The 19,259-nt window shown below is 43.2% G+C and overlaps 1 protein-coding gene across 4 annotated transcripts; it reads right to left on the reverse strand.

The window, feature by feature from the left end:
- Positions 1–21: 21 nt before the first annotated feature.
- Positions 22–17,296, reverse strand: LOC130151676 (sulfotransferase 6B1-like). 4 transcript variants are annotated; one of them, XR_008822669.1, is made up of 8 exons: positions 16,970–17,296; positions 14,516–14,661; positions 13,963–14,052; positions 13,153–13,279; positions 12,633–12,727; positions 12,058–12,214; positions 2,797–2,949; positions 22–2,123 (listed from the first exon to the last, which is right to left on the reverse strand). XR_008822669.1 is itself a non-coding variant. In XM_056344242.1 (7 exons), the coding sequence occupies exons 1-7, from the start codon at positions 17,169–17,171 to the stop codon at positions 10,767–10,769; spliced, it is 948 nt and encodes a 315-aa protein (XP_056200217.1). In that variant the 5' UTR covers positions 17,172–17,294; the 3' UTR covers positions 10,555–10,766. The 4 variants fall into 4 exon arrangements, 3 of the variants coding, with proteins under 3 accessions (XP_056200217.1, XP_056200218.1, XP_056200219.1); XM_056344242.1 differs by lacking the exons at positions 22–2,123; positions 2,797–2,949 and adding an exon at positions 10,555–10,897 and having other exon boundaries at positions 16,970–17,294; XM_056344243.1 differs by lacking the exons at positions 22–2,123; positions 2,797–2,949 and adding an exon at positions 10,774–10,952.
- Positions 17,297–19,259: the final 1,963 nt, after the last annotated feature.

A 19,259-nucleotide genomic window follows, 5' to 3' on the forward strand; every position in this document is an offset into this window, starting at 1 on the left:
CAGGGAGCAAGTCCTTCCTCTCAGAATACGCTGCCTATAAGGTCCTCATGCCCCCTGTTAGCTAGAAGTGTGGGCACACATAACAAGCGGATTTCCAGAGGTTGTACAGGCTACAAGCCCCTAAAGCAGAATGAAGCCCAGACAAACAGCAATGTCTGACAATACACAAGCAGCTGGATGCACACTACCTTTTCACACTACGTTTTCAAAGACAGTTGACCAGGCGTGGCTTTGCAGTGATGCAAACCCTGCCTATTTCAAAAGAAAGATTCTTGAGGTAATATGTTCCAGCTGAGTTTACTTGTCTTTGACAGTCCTTTTGCTCCATGCATGTGTGCATGTATACCAGACAGGCTGACCTGTGTGACTTCCCCTGATCCGGTATGCAGCTGGGAGCCATTGCTGGCCATCTGCTGAAGCCTGAAGGGTGTTTCACCTGTTTCTTTCTTCCTTGCAAAATGGCAGAAAAACAGGCAAGAACATTTCTAATAGTAAGCTGAAAATATCTTAGTGGATGCTGGTGAAAGAGTGACTGTTGCTGCAGGACAGGTCCATACTGCTCGATAAGTTGAGAATAAGCATGTGAATTATAAGATTTGCTCTAAGTGATATGTTCTCACAGGTAAGTTGCAGTAAAAGGCACACAGGAAAATGGAAAACCAAAGATATACAGGGGGTGTAACCTTTACAGCTCAATACAGCTTGGACTTCTGGTCTGACAACAAAATCCCTAGTGATCTTCCCTCTTATTTATGTGGGGACTGATTGCTTTCCCTTTCACCCCAGCAATCTAAACCCACTCACTTCAGAATCACTCATTCCTAGTGGAGTGAAGATATGGCAAGCCCAGGGCTGGTACTGGATGCAGTTTGACACGATTCATCTCCATCTTCATCCGCATCTGCAACATCTCAAGTAGGAACACAGTTGCTGTAGTGCCAACGGAAACTAGAAATTGCCTCAACTCATCTAAGATCAGACTCAACCTTTGCTAGTCAGAAGGGTTACTTGCTTTCCAGTAACTACAGAGAAGCCTTATGATGCTGCCCCAAGTGCACATTACCCAGATAATCTTTAAATGGTATGAAACTGAAACATATGAAACTATGAATGTGTGGAACTGCCCAGGACTTCTCAGCATGCCAGACAAGGAGCAGCTGAAAAATTGTTCTCAGACATATCTCTGTGTAAAACATCGGCTGGCTTTCATAATGTCATAAAGATTTAAGTGGCCTTTAAATTAAGTTTCTGCGGGAAGTCTGTAAACTTAGGTTCATGGAAGAGAAGCTGCTAGAAATGGGAATTTCTTTTTTTTTCTTGAATTGTTCTGCAGAAAACACAGATAATTATACTGTGTTATGTTAACCAACACATATACACTATTTCATATGCCGTTAGCTTTCAAATGCCTTCCCAACAGTGCCTTAGCCTCCTGCCAATGTTTCCTCTCAGGCAATCAGAAGACCCTGCTTCCCAGGTTGGCACATTTCTCCTCAGCCCAATGCCAAAAATTTTGAGCCAGGTTGCAATTACCAGAAGAGCTGTTATGAGCCATTCAGCCTGCAAGTAATTCTGAGGTGAAGAAAGCATTTTAAAAGTGACAGGCTAAAAATAAAATTTTAGTAAAACCAAGATCACTCTTCTGGGCTTGTGTAGGCAGACCAGTATTAGCAAGTATTTTATTGTGCTGAATGCTGTTCCGGAGAATCAACACTACATGCTTTGCAAAAGGTTTGTAAAAATTATTAGCATTTTCAGCTGTTTCCATCTGGAAAGGCCCAGATGGAGGCTCATAAAGAGCCCTCATATTCCAGAAGTGCTGAGAATAAGGGAAAGAGGAGATCTAACTGTGAAGTTCAAATGCTAGCTGTACAGCTTCAAGAAGCCCCAGGGCTCAGAGCCTGTTAAGACAGAAGTGTTCTTGGACATGTCTTGAAGCAGCGTTTGGGTGTCTAGAGAACTTTAAGACAAAAATGGAGTCATTTCACCTCTGGGGTTATACAGCATGTGAGCTGTGGTTTACAGGATGAAAGATGTTACATCTGTGTACTTTAACTCTTGCTTAAAGTCAATTCGAGACGTTTAATCCATCTTCATGTCCCATAAGTCACATACAGCTTCATCTAAAAGCAAACATAACATTTATGGAATTAATGGAATTTCTCACAAGCATATAAAAAAACAAGTGATTATTTTTTTTCCTTCACAGAAACTTTGTGTCATGTTTACCAGTAGACAAAATTGTAAGATTCCAGCTTATTCTGCTGAGCCTTGGTGAAGAAAACACAAGATTAATATCACGAGGAGTGTGCAGTAAGTAATTGATCAGTATGCTCAGTTGACAAGCTATAATTCACAACTTTTTTTAAAAAATATAGTCCATTTTCCCATAACATAACCCTTCAATAGATTATTCTTAAGTAAGTGATAAACAAATTGTTTTATTTTTGAATGGAACTTCCTTAGAGGGTAAAACACTCTCAGGGAAGAATGGGTACTCCCAGAAGGTAATACCTCAAGACAGCACTCTAACAAAAAGAGTAACAAACTTTCTGCTGCAAGCACTCTCTACTTTAGGAAGATACTCAGACCACCAGCCTAATTTGATACCTCACTTTTAGGTAGCTGAACCTAGGTAATCTCGGTGCTACTTTGTATCATTCTGTAAACATCCACACTTTTTTTTTCTTTTTTTGTACACCATGAGCTATCTAAGCACAATTGTGAAAGATACTATTAGTACTAAGAACTAGAACAGATTTTTTTACAGCTGCCTATAAACAATTGTCAGCTCACCTTTTCCTGAAAAAATATTCCCAAATGTTTTGGAGTTTCTGAGAGTTTCTCTTTCATAGATTTAAAACTGGTCTTCTTTCCAGCTCCTTTGATCTCCATCAGTCAAGGAGACCCAGGGAGTTCAGCTGCCCTTCTCATTTCCAGCATCTGATTCTGACAGAGAATTTGTACAGAATTATATTTTGCCTGTACCTTTGGTAGAGTTACAGTACTGTTTCTGTAGACTTGACTGCTTTCCCTGAGTGGGCTTGCTATTAAAAGTCTTTGGGACCCAGCTCTGCTGAAGAAATCTGAGGCAGAATAGGTAGGAAACCAGTGGGCAGATGTTCCTCCTTATGCAAGGCTATTTTGCCCATACAAAATGATGAACACAGGACATGCTGCACTACCACTAACTTCCAGGGAGCTCTGGTAGGTTCACTGACACAGCTTACAAGTCCAAATTCCTAAGAGTGAATGTGCTGGGAAGATACAGGGCCATGAGCAGAAAGCACGCTTCCCAGGGAGCTGACCCCAGTGGACGGGGGCATAGCGAGCTAAGGCAGCAGCCTGTCTAATAGCTGGGTGGCATCCCCTATATGCCTACCTCAGACATTTTGAAGACACTTAGAAGACATTTTTTATTTGAAGTAAGACCAATGGGAGAGGATGCATGTAAGCAGTAGTTAAACACTTTTGCCAAAAATACAACATTTCACGTTACTGCAATGCAGTTTTCAATTCTATCTATAGGATACATATTTTATGGTTAACTCTTCTGTTTAGTCTTAGGCAGTTTAAATTCCATGACAAGATATTGGACCTTTTAAAAAAAAAAAAAAAATTGCTACATTGGGCAAAATTTCCCTCCAAAGTATCTTTATATATCTTTATGTACCATTATGATGATGTTAGGTGGTATGATTTTAAGAAATATTCTATGCTATCATCATCTACTGATACCCATGGAGAATACATGGTCTGTAATTTTGAAAATGAGCCACTGACTCTACTCATACATGCCAACATCGTCCAGACAACTTAGGAGAGGAGGTGAACCTGAGTTGTCCTGATCTGCTGAAAGACTAAGGATTTACACCTATGTGTATATGTGCACACCTTGGGTGCTGAGGATCATTACAGAGAGCACTGGACATATGGCTTGTTAATACCAAAGTGCTTTTGCTTGTGAAGCCTAGGTTCTCTAGCACATTTTTTGTTTGAAATTGGCAGAATTTACCCTTTGCAAAAGGATGTCATTAGAATCACGTCATATTCAAACCCAGTTTTTAATCTTTCAAAATGCATGTCAATATATATGGTAAGAGCCAAGATACTTTCCAAGAAGAAGAGGGCTTTTTGACTAGAAAATTTATGTAAAATTTCCCATTTTTTTTTTCAAAAAATATGTTTTGTTATCTCTGTTTTCAATAAAAGCCAGCAATTGTATTGCATAAATACACATTCTTTTAATTTCACTTGCAAGAACAGCAGTTTCCTGATTATTTCTATTTTGAAGCATCATTGAACTGATCTTAGTGGGTCATTATGACCTGTTATACACAATTTCAGTAATACACTGACTAAAAGCTGAAATATGCTTTTCTTTAAATAACATTAACTCCACCTCCTTTAATTCTTCATAGCTTACTGACTTTAGATGCCTGTCTCATCCAAATGCAGTCAAGGCAATTTCCAAGCCGCTGTTGAAAAGAAAAAATGTATTCAGCAACAGTGAAAGACACATTACATAAAGAAGAAAGGGTTTCTTCTTTTTCTTCTTCACCGCTACCTTCCTTTCCTGACCTTAGGTTTATATTCAACTGTGGGATCTGAACTGTGAAGCAAGGATTGAGGAATAGAGGAACACTGAAGCTCAATGTCCAGGCATTACTAGCTGGGATGAATAACCGATTGAACTCTGAATTGTTGCCAACTACTTAACTGAATTTACTTTTCTTTAAACTGACTGGAGGAATAAGATGGAAGAAAGACTTTCTGTACAGCAGGGGGATACTCAGAGGTGCTTTATTAAATTTCAAGTCTGGAAGAACCCTCTAAAGAAATTCTTGAAATGTTTTGGCATGCATCTCTGTGGTGTAATTAACATCATTAATGTCTACAAGTACCTGTTCTGTCAGAACCTTTGATCTCTGTACTTTTGAACATAGTAAGAGTTTTTTCACAGTAGTAACCTTTCTCATTGTCATGTTACCCTTTTTTCCCTCAAAACATGCCACTGAACAATTTTACTGCTCAATTTTATGCAGGATATAGAACTCAACATGTCTTCTCTTTGGAATAATTACAAAAAGCAACAACAAAGCCTGAAAATTAGGTAATCAATATTTTCTTCGTATTGTGGGCAAGGAAAATGAATGAAACTGCCCATACAACAAACCAGTCTTAGCTAGTGAATATTTTTTCTTTTGATGCCAGAATATGCTTTTACTGAATCATACATTACTAGCATGTTTTTAACCTAGTGTTTGGGGATTTGTTTTTATTAATATAAGCAAGTTTTTAAGCAATTAAACCAGTCCAATTGCTGTGATATTGTGCTTTGCACAGGTTGTAAATGATTACATGTCCACAATAAATAAGACGTAGAAAACACTGTCCAATAAGAAGTCTGAGGAGTATGTCCAACTTGTCCTGATATTTCAGTCCAGCCTCCCCTTTTCCCCTGGAGTCCAGGCAGAACAGTTCTCTCATAAACAAACATTGCTCAGGCAGCCCAGATGTGCTTGTTACCAGCCATCAGAAAGTTGGTGAGAGATAGCGATGGGCACAGGAACTGCTGAAGCAGATACAGTGGCCTCACCCTGCAACTCCCTTCATCAGGTTCCAGCTGCAGCAGCACACGTGTACTGCATTAGCTGGAGAGAAGAAGCTTAATGCACCAAGTCTCTCACAAAAACAGCTCCTGTCATTAGACACTAGTTCAGCCATTTGCTAAGAGAGCTTCACTGTGGAACCACATCACATCTGTTTCTTTGGAACCTTAAAAATAATACATGAGAATTACCTCAAAACCTGGGAGAACTTAGGGCTAATTTTTTTGCCTAACTACTTTTCTGATGGAAAAACATAAATAACATAGTGTCAGAAAAAGCTCAGAATTTGACCAAACAGAAAGTCAAATTCTAATTTCATGTTCATTGCCAAAAAGCTACGCTCTCTTTAGCTACAACTATTTTCACTTGTACACACTATTAATCAGAACCTTGCTAGACAGTGGAAAGTACCTCTCCCATTCATAAAGCTGTGTAGTATTCATCCCAGGAGTACAAAGTAGAAGTAATGCATCTTTGATGTTCTGGATCTTATCTGAAAAAATAGGTCTGCAACTGTATGGCCTGGAAAGAAACTGTTAAATACTCAGAAATTAATGTATTTTTAACATTTACTAAAATGCAGTACTATTTGAAAAAATAATGAACGTATACCTTTGCTAGCAAGCTGTTTCTTGATAGCAAATATGTAAATTCATTATTTTTCAAATAATGAATTAGGTTTGTGCTAAAGCAACCAGAGGGAATACAATAAACCTTAAATGATTCCCACTGGATTTTAGGCCTAAAGTTCCCTTTATGGAATCGTATCCAGTTTCCCCCCCAGTCTAAAAGGCTGTAACTTCCAGCCCATCCACAACCAGTCAGCACTGCTGTCCCCCTCCGGTTGTGAGGGTGAGAGATGCTGGCTGGCTGTGCATGCACAGTGTTGTGTCTGCTCTGTTCCCTTTCAGTGGCCAGCCAGGAGGTTGCCCATTTGCCTTGCTGTGCCTGCTCTGCTCTGGGTGAAGGAGAGCCCTGAGCTGGGAAAGCCATCTGGAAAGTGGGTGCATGACCCAGCAGGCAGGAAGCCTGCAGCAAGGGCAGATATTAGGAGATGCCTGAAAAAAGCAGAAAATGACAGAGCCAAGCTTCTGAAGCAACAGAAAAATTCTTTCTTAGAGACCCAGAGGCACCAGGGGTGAGGTTGTGCAAGACAGCTGGGACAATATGACAGCTTGCTGCCACCAAAAGTGAGTGTTTTGTGCCGCTTCAAAAAGCTGGGGGTGTCAGACAAACACAAGAGCTCATGCAAAAGGAGAAGACAAGTACAGTCAGAGGAGGGAAGTAAGCCTGGCCTTTGGGGCAGCCACTAGCTCAAATTTCTCAGGAATACTCAGCCTGTGTGGAGCCTGCTGCAACCCAAAACACCATGAAAGTTGCTGGACTGAGCCAAAAAATTGTGAGGAGAAAGCAGATTTGCTTAAAAGGTCTGTTATATTATCATGTTCTCACTCAGAAGAAACTGAGTTTCCGTATTTTAAACCTTGATTGTTCTTATCTAGCTAAACTTAATGTTAGAAGTTCACAGCCCTCTGGGTGAATATGGTGTGTCCACAGTAAAGAAAAGTCCAGTTAGGCTCACCTCTAAGCTTTGTACAGCTCAAGGTCCTTTCACAGTTAAAGAGCTCCTAGTCTGAATTACTTGGGATGAAATAAGACCGAGAGCAGCCCCCCAAGGAAATTTGTGGGAACAGTTTATTTGGCAGGGATGAGCTGAAGGCAGCAATAACCTATGGACCCATTATAGTTGCAGCTGCAAGAGAACGTGCATCCACAGTTTCTGTAAACATCACTTCATCACTTCACATTCAGAAATGTATAATTACCCCTCTAAAGCCTACATACGATCTCAGAAAAGACATTTTACACAGGAAATGGAGAACAAATCAGTATGAAAATGCTATTAATAACAGTAGTTTTAGATTAAATAAAAAAGAAGTTTCACCTTAGCCTTGCTTTGAAAAACCACAAGTGGGGTTTGAAAAACCCCATGAGGTTGATAGTGCTTTTCTGGAAAATAATTCTTTTGTTTTCTTTAATGGGTTTGGAAATGAATATAAAATAAACATTTTACTAGAAATAGGTAGCACGGTGAACTATAGATAATATTTAAAAAACAAGGAAGAAAAAATATTAAGAGCTGCGTGTCTTAGGAAGGGGGGTGTTTCTTTATAGCCCCCGTTTTCAGCCTGTATACCCATAAGCATATATAGACTGGGAGGTCTGGAGAAATAAATCCTTTAAGCAGGGTTGGGTAACATCAGTTGGGAAACTATATGATAACAGAAATCAGAAAAAAATGGTGACTGTATCTGTAGAAACAAATGCAAAACAGTCAGGCATGACAACTTAGTCAAAAGGAAATAAAATTCATCAATTCCTCCAAAAAAAAATTGGAGGAACCAGTCAAAAATAAGTCTTCAAAAACTAAAAGAATTTAGGTTCCATCCAATGTTTTTACTGCTTTTCAGAGGTGTTTCTGTGCAATTGTTACATTACCTCCTAATGACCAAATGCATTTTAAGCCTTTTAACCAGCAGGAGAGTCTGAGCTCATCTCTCCAAGCCATATTGCTGCGATTTCTGTAAGAAATATTGTTTTAGAAGCCAGAAGCCCTTTCCTTCTGTTGAGCTGAAAGTTAGGCTGCATTTCTCTCAGCTTACTCATTATTCACCACACCATCTAATTAAGCGGGTTGAATCTTGGCCACATCACGTTTCAAATGAGTCACATAAAGGATTTTCTAACAAAGTTCTTTTAAGATTGGTTGGAACTTCAAGATGTTATGACTCAAATGTCAAATATCTAAAATAATTTTGATATTTACATGAGACACAATTTTATACATTTCCTCCCCGAGAAATAAAATTCTGAGTTGAGTATGAAGTGGCTGTAATGCAGATCAAACATCACCTCCACTTGTTTTTCTTTAAATGGACTGCTAAGATATTTCTCTAAGTGATTAGGAGGAAACATTAAGGTATTCAGTAATCCCAAATTCTGGGATTGAAAGGCATGGGAAGGGAGAGGAAAAAGGCCCAAGAGTCTGGGTGTCCAGTGTGTCTGTACCTCCACCCAGTACACAGGAATGACCTATATCCTGCAGTGGAAGAAGTCTGTGGAAACACCAATCCTCCTGCCCTCCTGATGGAACAACCCCTGCTTCTCTGCCTCCACAGCAGACTGAAGTCATCATTAACCTGTCGTGGACATTATTGTTGTGTTATGTGCAGTCGCACACTTCTGGATTGCAGCAGCTTCAACAGGCAAGCAAGACTCACCCATTTTAGGAAAGATGTTGATAATCACATCATCACTCCTGGTTTTGAAGGATTTCAGAGCTTCCAAACTTCCTTGGCTGCTAAGAGCCTTTAAGCTACAAAATGCCTTTGCAGGAAAAAAACATCTTTTTGCCTTTTGAATTTTTCAGTGACTGTTTCCCCATTTCTGGTCAGCCTTGTTCCCTTGTTCATCTCCTTGCAGACACTGAGATGCACATGGCTTTCTGTTATTTAGATAGCTTTTGCTATCACCAGTATGAAATAGTAAAGGGCATGTATTTAGGAATAGATTAAAATGTTGCTAAATCTAAAATTATGGGACATGGTTGCTTGTCTCTTTTCATCCATGGAAGCCCAGAGTTAGACAAAGTCCTACTTTTCTGGGAATGAAAACCTACAAACCCAGAATTGCCATGTTCAGAGAAACACACCTCAGTGCAAAGCAGTTTCACATGGGCAGCTCTGGAAGTTTAGAAAATCTGACAGAGAAGCAGGCTGTGAGTGGTTCAGCATCAGAGCTGAACCTGCAACCCTCAGGGAGATGTAGGGCAGGGCCCAGCGGCAGGGCCTGACCACCCCAGCCAGGGCAGTCCCGGCCCCAGGGGACACTGGTGGGCTGAGGATGGGTCAGGACATGGGCCCTTGGATGGCTCCAGCTTGCAGGGCCTGTGGCTAGACAGGACTGTGAGGAGCTGGAGCCCACCCTGCTGCAGCACTGCTGGGGCAGGGGCTGACAGCCCTGGGAGCTGACATGGTGTCCTGGGCCATGGGCAGGGTGGGGCGACCCCCAGGGGCCTGAGCAGGGGCAGTCAGGGCTTTGACAGGGCCTTAACAATTTCCCGGTTTTGTTAATTGCATTTTTGGTTGCTGGTTGCTCCATTTATAATCTTAATTTGGTGCGGGAGTCCTGCAGATACATGTCTGGAAATATGGCGGAGGAATCCCTCTTCCAAGGAACTGAATTCCCTTTGCCAGATGGAATTGATATTTCCTCAACTTTTCTGGTTTTCCACAAGAGTGGTTGTGACAAAAGGTTGTGCATCATGTTCTGCACAGATGTAGCAAGGACATCTGCACCAGCAAGGAGGGTGTGTAAAACATACTTATGTAGCATACATATATTTATTGTCGAAAAAATGCAGTTTTAATAGTTTAGCAACAGGGTCATCAAGGGGCTTCTTGCCCCCATCCTTCCCTTCAAAAGCCATGGTTCTTCCCACTTGCCACTTACCTAACTGTCCCCAGAGAGGCCAATGGGAGCAAGCCACTCCAGAAAACAAATAGGTGTTCATTACTTGTTCATGCTCATTACTGAGTTTGTGGCAGTAAGAGCTCAAGGAGTCCCACTCTGCACCACAGTGAGTAGTTTGCCAAAGCATCAAAGGCCTTTCTGACCTTGCTGCATAAATGTCAACACCATGGTAACTGTAGCAGTTCTAAATCTAGATTGTCATGTTCTCCCTCTACACAGACATTTAGGGGTTCAGACGTCACTATGCGCCAGGAGGAGAGATGCTGTGTTGGTCCCTCTGCCTCGCCATTGACTGCTGCAGAGGCATCACTCACCATCTCAGGCCATGAAGCAGCCACAGGGACACCACGAGGCTGGTACTATGATGCCTGTGCACCATGTTCCTCCAGCAAGGATGCCGGACATTCACTCAAGACACACACATTTTATTTGGTTGCACCAAGCAAAGTACATGCCCTAGACCCAGACAACACCTAAGAATTACCATCTTAATGCTTGTAGATGCCAGATAGATCTCTGAGGGATTTCTCTCTTTTCTCATGGGGAGAAAACATGGGGACTGTCCACCTTTGGAGAACCTTTGGAACATGACTTGCTGTCATGCTGCTCATCTGCTTATTCTCAGGCCTTGCAGTACACATCATATTTCATCTTTTCCGCCAGCTTTGTTCCTCCTAGGCAAGCTTCAAATTTTCGGTCCATTTCTTCATTCTGAGCTTTAGAAAAGAGGTCTCTCCAGTTCCCAACAACTCCTGGTACAAGAAGTATCAAAAGCTGAAGGCAGCCAGTCCTCAGACAGAATAATATCTAGGCAGCAAGGGGGTAGAACCTCAGAATCTTTGCCCTCATGAGGCTGGAAGGATCGGATTTATGCCCCTGAGGTTGCCTGGAAGAGGCAAGATAGCAAAAGTAGAAGTACAGGCTGCAGCCAGGCCACAAGGAGCATTGCTGGTGGGCTGCCTGCATGCCTTCCCCCCGCCCCCCTGCCCCACACCCACACCCACACACAAGGGGGTTTCCAAGGTGATTTCATGAAGCTTTTACACAGAAGAGAGTGGAGCCTGGTTTTGTCACAAGGGAAAGCTCATTCATGCATTCCTCCTCCTGAAGGAGGAAGTTATCTGAGACAGTGGGACAGATGGTAAAAAGGGGAGTAGTTAAATCATTCTTCCTCCAAGGAGTGGTGAAAGAAAGGGATAAAAGCAAGCCCATGCCCACGGTAGTCAGAAACCAAAGACTCATGATGCCATGAAGTACAGCTGGGCTGCCAGAGCTCTGACCCTGGCCCCAGGTAGGTCAGGGACCATCTCTGGGGCCACCACAGACACACCCGTTAAGAGGAACTATATTGAAACCATTCCTTAGTTCTCACTGGGTAAGTAACAAGAAGGTGCCTGCGAGGTCAGCAGGGCAGTGAGAACCCTTGAGGTTCAAGAGACTCTTGTCCCATTAGCACACCTTCTCCCAAAGGTGACTTTCATGAAGTGACATGTGCAGCCTGGATGCATGACCAGCCTCATCACCACACTGCTGGGCAATCACCACACCACAACCCCTCTGTAAAAAGTAACCATGCAGCCCAAGCAGATTTAGTTCATAACTGCTGGCATAACCTACACCAGTGTTGGCCTGCACCTTCACACCTCACTTGGCTAGCTAACCAGGGCTGCCACAGGGAAATAGAGCAACATGGAAGCAATGGCTGAGGACCTTAAGCCTGGCACTCTGGTACGTTTCTCCCAAATCTCGTTAATGGCAGAAGCTGGCTGTACAGTATGCCACAGAAGAGATCTCACCCACACTTGTCTTTCCAAGAAAGCCCAGTGAGCTCATGGCTAAGTGGGGAAACCTACTCAGAACCCCTTCTGGGGTTCTACTTTAGAAGATAGATTCTCCATTTTCAGAGACTTACCCTTCCGGAAGAGGATGTCCCCAAACTTTCCATGGGTTTCCTTGGATTTCTCTTTCATAGCCTGGAAACCGGTCTTCTTCGCAATTCTGGGGAAATCTTCCTCACACAGGGAGAATCCAAAGAAGGCAGCAATCCTTTTCATTCCCAGTACCTGGTCCTGGCCAGAGGAACATAGCACAGAGGTGAGACCAAAAGGCTTGACACCATGGCTGTGGTATGGAGCAAGCATCTGATGGGAAGTGCAGCAGAAGAGGCTGTTTCCCATAGTGTCACCAAGGAACTCTAAGAGCTCTAACAGAGGGAACCTACATGGTATCCTCAGCTCCAAGGCCTTTTCTTCTCTCCCGAAAGCAACTGTGCCTGTGCCAGGTATGAGTACTTCTACAAATAGGCAAGGCTATCCTCCTCCTAAACCCCACAAGCTTCACCCAAACATAAAAGAGTAGCTTAGAAAGGCACAGCCTTCTAAAGAGGCAGACAAGCTTGATCCAAGAGTTTCTTCTTCCCCACAGCCATACGTATCAGGATGGGTGCACAGTGTGCTCATCAAGGAAGAGCTGGGTGAGATGCCACACCTCTTTGAGTTCCTCATAGCTTATCATCATGATCCTCTCATGATCAATGTACTTGTTCCATTCCACTAAGTGGTCAAAGTAGGAACCCCAGGCCACTGCAGACAAAGAAGAGATATAGTTGTGCAGAGTATTCCCCAAAACAGGCCCTTATGAAATCAGAGGAGTCAGCCCAGACAGCTCTCTAAGCTTGGCACCAGGACGGTGGAGTGGTGACTGGCTCAACATGTCTGTTCTTTCAGCTGAGGGCAGTGAAGGATCCCCCAGTTCTGGCCACTAGGTAGCACCGAACCACAAGTTCTATTGCAGGAATGGAAAAGTCAGGCTAAAGCTTTCTCTTCATTCTGAGTTAGCGAGAAAAGAAACTGATTCTTTGGTACTCCCTGTTTCTGCCATAACATGTGCCTGTCTGCCTCTCCTGGGAGTGCCTTGGTAAGACATGTTGGAGTAGGACTCCCACGCACAGGGTCCTGTGTATGCCCCTCATGTAAGGAGGAATGACAGAGGATGCAGGGTAAAGTACATTTCCCATTCATGAAGGCTACAAAGTACTCATCCCAGGAGGCAAAGGATGGCAGCACTGGCATGTTGTTGTAGAAGTGGTAATAGGAGACAGCGGTGTCTTTGGGGTTCCGAACCAGCACAAGGATCTGGAGGAAGAAAACACATAATTTGGTTCTGATTTGGTGACTGGTCAAAACACCATCTTCTGAAGACATCACATAGAATCACAGACCATATAGAGTGCTGGTCTAATTCCTTTTCTTGACCAAGAAATCAGAGCTTTGGCAAGCCACTGGCTACTAATGCAAGCTTCAGACTGAAAACAAGATGCTTTTCAGTGATGCCTTTGGACATATTTCTGAGCTAGTTCCAATCTAGAGAAATGAGTTCATGGGCTACTGAACAGGAGAGCCACAATCAGGCTGTGGGTTTACCCTGCTTCTATTTGCAGCAATTTCCATTCAAGACTATCTCAGCCCCAGCTTGTGATGGATTTTCCACAGATACCCTGGCCTCGGAGGCAAGTTAAAGCCAAAGCAAACTGCTTTCCTTGCTTGATTTTTTGACACAAATGTGGAAGCATCTTTCTGAAGGACATTTGAAGGAACAGTGACACCCAGCAACAAACCCACGGATAGTAACCTCTTGAGTCAGCAAAGCTGGTGCTGTTCACAACCCCAGCATAGAGCACTCTGCCTATTCAGCCTTGGAAATGTGCCTGTGCATTGACCAACCCAGGTGAAAGTGCAGAAAATACATCACACAGACAGAGGAAAGCTAATTTGCCATGGAAAATCTTTTGCAGTGTGATGCAAAAAAGAATACTCACCTTAGCCTTGCTTTGGAGAATGGATGGGGGCAGGAGATGAGGTGGCAGATGGGTGAGTATAACTCTTCTGGAAGGCAGTTTCTTCATCCTCTTTAAAGCAAATAGGAAGAAATGTAACAAGGCAGAATGTAGCTTATTCAGTGACATGTGCCTTTTCAGGAATTTTGGGTAATAAGAAAACATAAGACCATAGAAGAAAGATTTTATCCCTTAGAAAACCCACGGGGATACCCTGGTGGTGTAGGCTTCTGCCAGCCTCTGCCACAAAGCACTATTTCACATGAGACAGGTCTAAGGAAAGGACACCAAGAGAAAGGTCTTACTGATCAAAGCCACTGGGTCAAGGGCTGTGAAGCCCCCTGTGGCTTCTCAGCACTGTATGTGCACTGAGGCCCTTGTGTTGACACACCAAGGGCAATAGCACATGGTACTTGTGTAGACCATAGCTATTGTTAAGGCTCTAGGCTCTCCATTACCTCTGAGATCAGCCATTGCCTTTCAGCTATTGCTACCCATAAGAAGAGCAATGCCGATATTTTAAGTCCCTGCCAACCTCATATATTCCAGGATCTCCAGATTCTAGACGTGGAAATATCTCTAGCTTCTTTTCAGCATTTATTCGTTCTTTCATTTCTTCTTCTGTATATTTGGCATCAGTTGACTCCAACTCGCTCACCATTGCATCAAGCCAGTTGGTTCCTGAAAGGATAAAGACACCAGTAACACATCCATAGAACTGCATTTTTCCATGTCAGCCTGGCTGACAGGATATCCTGCCAAATAAATGTGAACCCATATTCTACTTTACCCTCTCAACAAGTGGGTGTGCTGGTTTTGGCTCCAATAGAGTTAGATTTCCCCATAGTAGCTGGTATGGGACTATGTTTTAGATTTGTGCTGAAAACAGTGTCACTAATACAGGGATGTTTTAACTATTGCTGAGCAGTGCTCACACAGAGCCAAGGCCTTTCCCATTTCTCACCCCACCCCACCAGCGAGTGGTCTGGGGGTGCACAAGAAATTGGCAGGTGACACAGCTGGGACAGCTGACCCCAACTGACCCATGGGATATTTCATGCCATATGATGTCATGCTCAGCAAAAAAATTGGAGGAAGAAGGAAGCAGAGGATGTTTGGACTGATGGCATTTGTCTTCCCTAGTAACCATTATGCGTGATGGAGCCCTGTTTTCTTGGAGATGGCTAAACACCTGCCTGCCCATGGGAAGTAGTGAATGAATTCCTTGGTTTGCTTTGCTTGTGCATGCAGCTTTTGTTTTACCTGTTAAACTGCCTTTATCTCAACTGACAAGTTTTCTCACTTTTACCCTCCTGTTTCTCTCCCCCATTGCACCAGGGGGGAGTACCTATTTGCTGGCTGGGGTTAAACCACAACACTGGACAATAATCAAGAAGAGGATGCCAAACACCAACAGGGACAAAGCTGTCAGCCAGATGTTGTGGAGTGCTACCCTGCTCACTTCAGAAGTACATCCCACCCCTCAGTGGAAACAGAAGCAGACCACTACTGCTCTTTCCAGCTCTGGCGCGTTTTGGTCACCTCAGACTACTCCCTGTGGAAATTACCCAAGAGCAGTGGAGCCCCCCGCACAAGGCCAACTGAGTTGTCCCTTGGCTGTTTCTGCTCTCCTTCCACAGTGCTATCTTTGGGAACACACTGTTCCCTCCTCCCAGCCAGCTTGGGTTTAGTCTCTTCATGATCAACACAGTTTGGCCTCATTCCCAGCCCCCAGCTAGGCTTCCATAACTGGCATCAGAACGGGTCATCAATCAAACCACCAGACCATCAGGATCCTGTCACCATCTTTGCACCAGGCTTAGCTGTCTTGGTCTCTGCAACCTAGAAAAACTGGCATGTGAGGGCCTGTGCTCAGAAAGTCTCAGTCTCAGTTTTCAACTAATACCTTCTGGAATGTGCAGGTGGACCCTCACACCTTTAAATCATTTCTGCCTGTGCTGCACACAAAGGGGATGTATTAAGGACCAACAATTCCTCGTTTTCTGAAAATTTAAGATATTTAAGATATTAAGATATTTCTCTAAAGTGAATAGGGAAAAAATGAAGGAATCTAAAATGCCCATAGTGAAAGAGAGGAAATAATCCAAGAGTCCTGATGGCATTTATGTCTTTCTTTCCATTTAGATACAGGGGCATCACCTGCATCCTGCAATGCAGTAAATCTGTGGAAACTGCAGTTTGTCTGCCCTCATTAGCAGGATATACTCCCTGTATTGCCCTTGCAGTAAGTAGGGTAAGAACATACTTTCCTGTATTAGCAAGACTGGGGAGAATATCAAGGGGTGTGATTATCCTGCTTTACCCAGCACTGGTGAGTTCACCATTTGAATACTGTCTGCAGTTCCTGCACTGAAGCACAAGTGATTTTGAGAATCTGAAGTGAGTCTTGCTGGGCTTCAATTAAATCACTGGGAGCTGGAGGAAATGAAATGCATAGAAAGGCTTGGTTTGGTCAGGATGGAGAAAAAAAAAATATAATAATGCATGGGGGAATCTTACTGCAGTCTTCTAGTACTGGAGGTTATAATGAAGTCAGAGCCAACTCTTCCGAAAATTGGCCAGAAAATTACAAAAGGGCCATACTGCAAATCACAAGGGGATGTCTGACTGCACAGAAGTACACACACACACAAACAAACAAACAAAACTCCCAAGAAACAAGCCCCAAAAAGACACTACAGTGGGAAAACACTACAATAGATTTCCATTGAGTGGTGAATGTCCACCCACAAAGTTTTAAAACTCTTCTGAACAAAGCCTTGAGTAACCAAACCTAACTTTGAAGGTTAGGTCTTTGAGCAGGAGGTTGTATTATTTGACGTTCAGAGATGCCTTACAACTTAACTAAATGATCCTATGCAGTCTGATGTAACCATAAGCTTTTCTCAGGTGTTATTGCTGTGTTAAATGATGCACAAACTTCCAGAATGCAGCATTGTGTGCTACGTATCAAGAAAACAACACTCACCTGTTTTAGGATAGCCTGCTAGAATCACATCGTCACTCCTGGTTTCAAAGGATTTCAGAGCTTCCAAAGTTTCTGGGCTGGTAAGTATAGCTGGGTATAAAACACCTCTGTAAGAAAAGAGCGTGTCTTCTGGGGAAACCTTGTCACTCTGTGAAAAAGATTTATCCAAGATTTCAATGACTCTTTCCCGATTTCTGCTCATGTTTGTATCGCTGTGGAACTCTTTTCAAACAAACAGATACAAGCTGTCTTCCCACAGTGCAGAAAAACTTTATACAACATATTAGCAGATTGGGTGTTGACTCAGGAACGAAGGTACGAGTCACTGATTAACTCTGTACTCTGCTGACTCCTTTTGAAATTACAGGACCGGATGCTGACAATAGTGACATAGAGTCTGTGCTGCCGCTGATACTTGGAACAGCAATCTACTGGGGCAACAACTAATAGCATTCTAAATATTAACCAAAGAAAGACCTATAAAGAATATTCCATGAAATATTTTTAACTGAAAATGCAGTGCAATTTGCTGACTGGAGAAGCAGCATGTAGCAGGCACATGGGTAGGGGATCTCAACCTTGATTGCCATTGACTCCATGTCATGGTTTAACCCCAGCCAGCAACTAAGTAACACCAAGCAGCTCTCTTCTCACTCCCCCGCACTCCCCACCCACCACCCACCCCGCAGTAGGATGGGGAGAAGAACTGGAAAAAAGTAAAACCTGTGGGTTGAGATAAGAACAGTTTAGTAGTTAAAATAAAGTAATAATAATAACAGCAATTAAACCAACAACAATAGTAATTGTAATGAAGAGGAGAGGGAGAGAGAAGAAAAAAAACCAAACCAAACCAAACCCCAAGCGCTGCACAATACAATTGCTCACCGCCCAATGCCCAATGCCCAGCCAGTCCTTCGGCAGAGATCCTGCCCCTCCTCAGCCAGCTTCCCCCAGTTTGTAATCTCCGCATGATGTTCTATGCTGTGGAATACCCCTGTGGCTGTGCTGGCTCTGCTCCCTCCCAGCTCCTCATGCACCTGCTCACTGGCAGAGCATGGGTAACTTGAAAAGTCCTTGATTTAGAGTAAGCACTACTTAGCAATAATTACAACATCAGTGTGTTATCAACATTATTCTCACACTCAACCCAAAACACAGCACTGCATCAGCTACTAGGAAGAAAATTAACTCTACCCCAGCCAAAACCAGGACACTCCAATAATGGATACACATCCAAGCCTGCAACTGCTTTCCAGATGGTGGCTCTACCCTGCAGGCATTTACTGTAACATCATCACTTCAGGTTTCTCCAGAGCTAAGGACAAGTAACACCTAAGCCATACTTCTCATGATTAAATACCCACATTTGAGACTTTTACTTCACCAAATCCTACAGGAGGGTTCCTTTCATGTGAAGATCTAATACTCAGGTATGGCATTAGCTTGGGTCAAATTCTACCTGTATGACTGCAGTTTTATTTCTCTCTACACACGTCCACAACCTAATCTTTGGGTAAAATTGTTCTTGGTGTGGGAGTTACTGGCATTCTGGCTGATGCCTTTTCAGAAGATAAGCACAATTTTAAGACCTGGAAGGAAGATTGCTTACAGTTACATAAAAAGATTCATTTCAAATTATTTTTCTGGTCTCCCAAAATGCAGAACCATCAAAATAGACCATTTTATTGGAAATATTTTCTCTAGTAGTGCTACTTTACTCATAAAAACTGGGGAAACTCTTCATATATTATGCCTTCTACCAGTTTTGTTATTGTTTTCAATTTTCTGCCCATGTGTTTACTCTGAGTTGCAGAGGAAAATTTCCTCTCATTCACCAATAGTAAGGAGTAAGAGCGTCAAGAAAATAGCATCTTTCTTCCTGCCTCCAGAGCCAGCTGCCCGAATCCTGAGGGAGCCAGATCACCTCAATGTGAAATCTTTAACAGCCTGTCACCTGAGCCACTGCAGACACTGGTGCCTCAGGGTCCTTTAGCCCTTGGACCCTGAGCCCAAGCACAGGGGAGCACAGGGGAGGGCTCAGAGCAGCCCTGTCTTCTCTGGAGAGGCTCAGGGGAGCCAGGTGTCCTGAGGGTGCCAGGAGTCCCAGTCTCAGAGCTGTCTGCCCATCAACTGAGTATCTTGGGGCAAGCAGGCAACCCTGGAGGAAGGCTGTACGACTGTAGTACATCTCACATGGTCTCCAGGGAAAACTCTGAGTTGTTCAATTCATCTACCTGAAAATCTGCCTTGGATGGAAATGCTGTTAGCAGGCACATTTGCAGTACAACAC

The sequence above is a fragment of the Falco biarmicus genome, chromosome 6 (genome assembly GCF_023638135.1).
Source record: "Falco biarmicus isolate bFalBia1 chromosome 6, bFalBia1.pri, whole genome shotgun sequence".
NCBI lineage: Eukaryota > Metazoa > Chordata > Aves > Falconiformes > Falconidae > Falco > Falco biarmicus.

Coding starts and splice junctions, on each gene's coding strand:
- LOC130151676 (XM_056344242.1), bottom strand. CDS start 17,171: ATGAGCAGAAATCGGGAAAGAGTCATTGAAATCTTGGATAAATCTTTT. Junction 12,728..13,152: donor AGCCTTCATGAATGGGAAAT/GTACTTTACCCT, acceptor CTTTGTCTGCAG/TGGCCTGGGGTTCCTACTTT. Junction 12,215..12,632: donor GCTATGAGGAACTCAAAGAG/GTGTGGCATCTC, acceptor TCCTCTGGCCAG/GACCAGGTACTGGGAATGAA.